Raw genomic sequence first — 5,824 nt, forward strand, 5'->3', positions numbered from 1 at the left:
AGACACGAGTGACAGGGGAGACACGAGTGACAGGTGAGACACGAGTGACAGGGGAGACACGAGTGACAGGTGAGACACGAGTGACAGGGGAGACACGAGTGACAGGTGAGACATGAGTGACAGGTGAGACACGAGTGACAGGTGAGACACGAGTGACAGGTGAGACATGAGTGACAGGTGAGACATGAGTGACAGGTGAGACATGAGTGACAGGTGAGACACGAGTGACAGGTGAGACATGAGTGACAGGTGAGACACGAGTGACAGGTGAGACACGAGTGACAGGTGAGACACGAGTGACAGGTGAGACATGACTGACAGGTGAGACACGAGTGACAGGTGAGACACGAGTGACAGGTGAGACATGAGTGACAGGTGAGACATGTGAGACATGAGTGACAGGAGTGACAGGTGAGACACGAGTGACAGATGAGACACAAGTGACAGGTGAGACACGAGTGACAGGTGAGACATGTGAGACACGAGTGACAGGTGAGACATGTGAGACATGAGTGACAGGTGAGACACGAGTGACAGGTGAGACACGAGTGACAGGTGAGACATGAGTGACAGTTGAGACATGTGAGACACGAGTGACAGGTGAGACATGTGAGACATGAGTGACAGGGGAGACATGTGAGACATGAGTGACAGGGGAGACACGAGTGACAGGTGAGACATGAGTGACAGGGGAGACACGAGTGACAGGTGAGACATGTGAGACATGAGTGACAGGTGAGACACGAGTGACAGGTGAGACACGAGTGACAGGTGAGACATGAGTGACAGTTGAGACATGTGAGACATGAGTGACAGGGGAGACACGAGTGACAGGTGAGACATGAGTGACAGTTGAGACATGTGAGACATGAGTGACAGGGGAGACACGAGTGACATGTGAGACANGGTCACATGATCTCACCAGTCTGACCCCTGACCTCCAGCTTCTCTCTCCTTTATCCTTTCTTTTGTCTTTTTTCTCTTGAAGATTCATTTGTTCACACTGCTCTGATTGGCTGCTCAGCAGGACTCTTGGCCAATCAGAGCACAGCTCAGTTTGTTTGGATTGTTTGCAGGGGAGCTGGAAGTGATGATGTAACAGACTGATTGAAGGACCAGTGTTTGATGTTCCTCTTTTCATTTCTGTCAACATGTTTGACTCATTAAATCCAAGTCCTCCTGCTGCTCCTGTGTCCTCCTTACTGACTCACCTGAGACTCACCTGAGACTCACCTGAGACTCACCTGAGACTCACCTGAGACTCACCTGAGACTTACCTGAGACTCACCTGAGACTTACCTGAGACTCACCTGAGACGTACCTGAGACGTACCTGAGACTCACCTGAGACGTACCTGAGACGTACCTGAGACTCACCTGAGACGTACCTGAGACGTACCTGAGACTCACCTGAGACTTACCTGAGACGTACCTGAGACTCACCTGAGACGTACCTGAGACTCATCTAAGACGTACCTGAGACTCAACTGAGACTCACCTGAGACTTACCTGAGACTTACCTGAGACGTACCTGACTCACCTGAGAGTCACCTGAGACTCACCTGAGACGTACCTGAGACTTACCTGAGACGTACCTGACTCACCTGAGACTCACCTGAGACTCACCTGAGACTCACCTGAGACGTACCTGAGATGTACCTGAGACGTACCTGAGACTCACCAGTTTAGTCATGCCAGTCAGTATCCTCTCCAGCTCTGAACAGGAGCTGAGATGGACGCAGATTCAGACTCCAGAGATCCCAAAAAGGTTTGGGGGACAGGTCTCCTCCTGTTCCCGGGTCTTACTGGGTCAAATCAAGACATTTTCTGCAGAACTTGTTTACTAAATAAATAAAAAGCTGTTTTGAAGTTGACAGTTTTTATGATTAAACAAAAATGATTTTAGGTTAATGTTTGTTTGATTGATTTATTTTTTGACCAAAAAGTCTGAGGAACCCCAGTTTGACTGCAGTTCTGGTTCGGGTCACTGGGTGTCAGCAGAGTCACTCCTGGAGGGCTGAGACTCCATTACCCAGAGTTCCAGAGTCACAGAAGGAGGGGGCGGGGCAATACCTGCCCACACCTGCAGGGAGTTTAGACTCTGAGACTGAAGGAAGAAAAACAGAAAAGTGACGAAGAAAAACATGTTGACAGGAAACTGATCCAAACCTGAGCTCTCTGATCCGGACTCAACAGGTCCACGTTCACCTGGACCCATCAGAACCCACCTGGGTCGATCTGGACCCACCTGGATCTGACTGACTGAAGATTTCTTAAGTCTGGTCTCAAGCAGGAAGTGAAGCAGCAGCAGACATGGTGAGTTCACTGACTCTTCAAAGGACTAAAATCCTGGTCCTGGTTCTGGTCCTGGTCCTTCAGGTCTCTGGTTTGCTGAAAATCAGAAATAAATTTATCTGATAAAAAGTGAAAAAGAAACAAAGTGAAAATAACACCACAGGTTTAAAACTAAAGAGTAAAAACTGAGTGAACTGAAAAAGAAGCTGCTGAAGAACAAAAGAGTTTTTTTCTGAGAACAGCTTCAGTTCTCTGAGCTCCACCTGCTGCTTACCTGAGCTGCAGGTGACAGGAAGTCCAATCATCAGGTCAATTTAGTCTGTTAACAAGATTTGTTTATCAGTGGGAGACAGCTGTCTGTCCACTGGACTGTCTGTCCACTGGACTGTGTGTCCACTGGACTGGACTGTCTGTCCACTGGACTGTNCACTGGACTGTGTGTCCACTGGACTGGACTGTCTGTCCACTGGACTGTGTGTCCACTGGACTGTCTGTCCACTGGACTGTGTGTCCACTGGACTGTGTGTCCACTGGACTGTGTGTCCACCCCACTGGACTGTGTGTCCACTGGACTGTGTGTCCACTGGACTGTGTGTCCACACTTCCCACAGACCATAAAAAAAATCAGCCAATAAAACAGTCAAACAAAACTGTTTAGATCAGATTGAAAACTGCATTTTGGGGCGTTAGGGGCAGCTGTGGTAGAGTGGTTAGGGGAGTCGTCCTGGAACCAGAAGGTCGCCGGTTCGATCCCCGTCCAGTCGTCTCAGTCGTTGTGTCCTTGAGCAAGACACTTCACCCACCTTGCCTACTGATGGTGGTCAGAGGGTCCGGTGGCACCTGTGTATGGCAGCCTCGCCTCTGTCAGTGTGCCCCAGGGCAGCTGAGGCTACAATGTAGCTTAGCACCATCAGTGTGTGAATGTGTGTGTGCATGGGTGAATGTCTGTAGAGTGAAGAGCTTTGAGCGTCCTGGATGGATAGAAAGGTGCTATATAAGTACAGTCCATTTACCGTTTTTAATCTGATCAGGATTATGACTCAGCACAGAAGATGGTGTAAACTTAAAGTGAACCAAACTTTACCTGCTGGGGTTGGGTTGTCTCTGGCAGGGTTTGTCTCTGGTGGGTTGTCTCTGGTTCGGTTGTCTCTGGTGGGTTTGTCTCTGGTAGGTTGTCTGATTGGGTTGTCTCTGGTTGGGTTGTCTCTGGCAGGGTTTGTCNCTCTGGTTGGGTTGTCTCTGGCAGGGTTTGTCTCTGGTTCGGTTGTCTCTGGTGGGTTTGTCTCTGGTAGGTTGTCTGATTGGGTTGTCTCTGGTGGGTTTGTCTCTGGTTGGGTTGTCTCTGGCAGGGTTTATCTCTGGTTGGGTTGTCTCTGGTGGGTTTGTCTCTGGTGGGTTTGTCTCTGTTTCGGTTGTCTCTGGCAGGATTTGTCTGTGGTTGGGTTGTCTCTGGTGGGTTGTCTCTGGTTGGGTTGTCTCTGGTGGGTTAGCCTCTGGTTGGGTTGTCTCTGGTTGGGTTGTCTCTGGTTGGGTTGTCTCTGGTTGGGTTGTCTCTGGTGGGGTTGTCTCTGGTTGGGTTGTCTCTGGTTGGTTTGTCTCTGGTTGGTTTGTCTCTGGTTCGGTTGTCTCTGGTTCGGTTGTCTCTGGTTCGGTTGTCTCTGGTTAGGTTGTCTCTGGTTGGGTTGTCTCTGGTGGGGTTGTCTCTGGTGGGGTTGTCTCTGATGGGGTTGTCTCTGGTTGGNTCTGGTGGGGTTGTCTCTGATGGGGTTGTCTCTGGTTGGGTTGTCTCTTGTTGGTTTGTCTCTGGTTCGGTTGTCTCTGGTTCGGTTGTCTCTGGCGGGATTTGTCTCTGGTTGGGTTGTCTCTGGTGGGTTGTCTCTGGTTCGGTTGTCTCTGGTTCGGTTGTCTCTGGCGGGATTTGTCTCTGGTTGGGTTGTCTCTGGCAGGATTTGTCTCTGCTTGGGTTTGTCTCTGCTTGGGTTTGTCTCTGGTTCGGTTGTCTCTGGTGGGGTAAGGTTGTCTCTGCTGGGGTTTTCTCTGGTGGGTTTGTCTCTGGTTGGGTTGTCTCTGGTGGGGTAAGGTTGTCTCTGCTGGGGTTCTCTCTGGTGGGTTTGTCTCTGGTTGGGTTGTCTCTGGTGGGGTTAGGTTGTCTCTGCTGGGGTTCTCTGGTGGGTTTGTCTCTGGTTGGGTTGTCTCTGGTGGGGTTAGGTTGTCTCTGCTGGGGTTCTCTTTGGTGGGTTTGTCTCTGGTTGGGTTGTCTCTGGTGGGGTTAGGTTGTCTTTGGTGGGTTTGTCTCTGGTTGGGTTGTCTCTGGTGGGTTTGTCTCTGGTTCGGTTGTCTCTGGTTGGCTTTGTCTCTGGCAGGGTTTGTCTCTGGTTCTATTGTCTCTGGTGGGTTTGTCTCTGGTTCGGTTGTCTCTGGTTGGGTTGTCTCTGGCAGGGTTTGTCTCTGGTTGGGTTGTCTCTGGTGGGTTTGTCTCTGGTTCGGCTATCTCTGGCTGCTGGAGGACTTCCTGATCTTCAACCTCTGGACATGATGTAACGCAGCATGGATGCCAGAGGGAGAACCTCCAACCCTCCACACTGTGATCTTCTGAAAGTGATTTGTAAGAAGGAGAAAGCTCAGCATGACGTGTCAGGACTGTAGATGAGTCAGACCTACACTGGACCAGCTGATGATTTTATGATAGACCCCATATTTGAGGAGGGGCTCCACCTGAGAAGGTGGTATTTGGACATACAATATGTTTACAACTGAAAGACTGTTCCACACAGGAGCTTCAGATGGTTCTTGTGAAGGGCTGTCCATCAGGCCCACCAATGAGGCCCCCCACCTGAAACAATAAACCCATTCTGAGGACTTCTGGGTTCAGGTGCTTTGTGTCAATGCTGGGGTCATATGTGCTACTGCAATGCTGTATCTAGTTTGACCGGTCCGATCCCCCGTCCAGCTGTCTCAGTTGTTGTGTCCTTGGGCAAGACACTTCAGCCCTAATGCCTCTGATGTGTGTCTCATCAGTGTATGAATGTGACTGGTACTGATTAGTCTCCATAGATGATTGTACATGTTAGCTCTGTACCTAACAGAGTGCTGTGTGAATGGATAAATGAGGACACAGATTGTAGAGTGAAGAGCTCTGAGTGTCCTGGATGGAGAGAAAGGTGCTGTATAAGTACAGTCCATTTACCATTTACATGTCAAACTCTGGTGTGTCCTGACATCAACAAGGGTCTTCAGTCAGTCACAAAGGGACATCAAAAAGGATGCAATATTTAGCCATGAACACTACAAGATCACAGATCAAAGTTATCAAATTTCACATTTTTATTTAAAAGAAAATGGTGGAGATTCAGAAATTAGGTCAGTTATTGTGCTAGATTTTGACAACCTTGTGTCGGGTAAACCCACGAAAAGACACATTTGCTGTTACTATACTGTACTTATAGTAGTACTTATATGTACTTATACATATATATATATTACACACACACACACACACACACACACACACACACACACACACACACACA

The 5,824-nt window shown here is 49.2% G+C and overlaps 1 protein-coding gene and 1 long non-coding RNA gene across 3 annotated transcripts in view; one reads left to right on the plus strand and one right to left on the minus strand.

Moving 5' to 3' along the window:
* Nucleotides 1–955: 955 nt before the first annotated feature.
* On the minus strand, nt 956–2,016 carry LOC106532487 (uncharacterized). The gene is made up of 2 exons (XR_001312077.1): nt 1,670–2,016; nt 956–1,636 (listed from the first exon to the last, which is right to left on the minus strand). It is a non-coding gene; the product is annotated as an uncharacterized LOC106532487 (long non-coding RNA).
* Nucleotides 2,017–2,196: 180 nt separating this feature from the next.
* Nucleotides 2,197–5,824, plus strand: part of myo1eb (myosin IEb) — a gene marked incomplete in the record, with an annotated part of 29,767 nt that continues 26,139 nt past the window's right edge. For both annotated transcript variants that reach the window (XM_014028541.1, XM_014028542.1), the window contains 1 exon segment: nt 2,197–2,315. In XM_014028541.1, coding sequence (XP_013883995.1) covers nt 2,313–2,315 — 3 coding nt within the window.

This window comes from Austrofundulus limnaeus, unplaced genomic scaffold (genome assembly GCF_001266775.1).
Source record: "Austrofundulus limnaeus strain Quisiro unplaced genomic scaffold, Austrofundulus_limnaeus-1.0 Scaffold778, whole genome shotgun sequence".
NCBI classification, from domain to species: domain Eukaryota; kingdom Metazoa; phylum Chordata; class Actinopteri; order Cyprinodontiformes; family Rivulidae; genus Austrofundulus; species Austrofundulus limnaeus.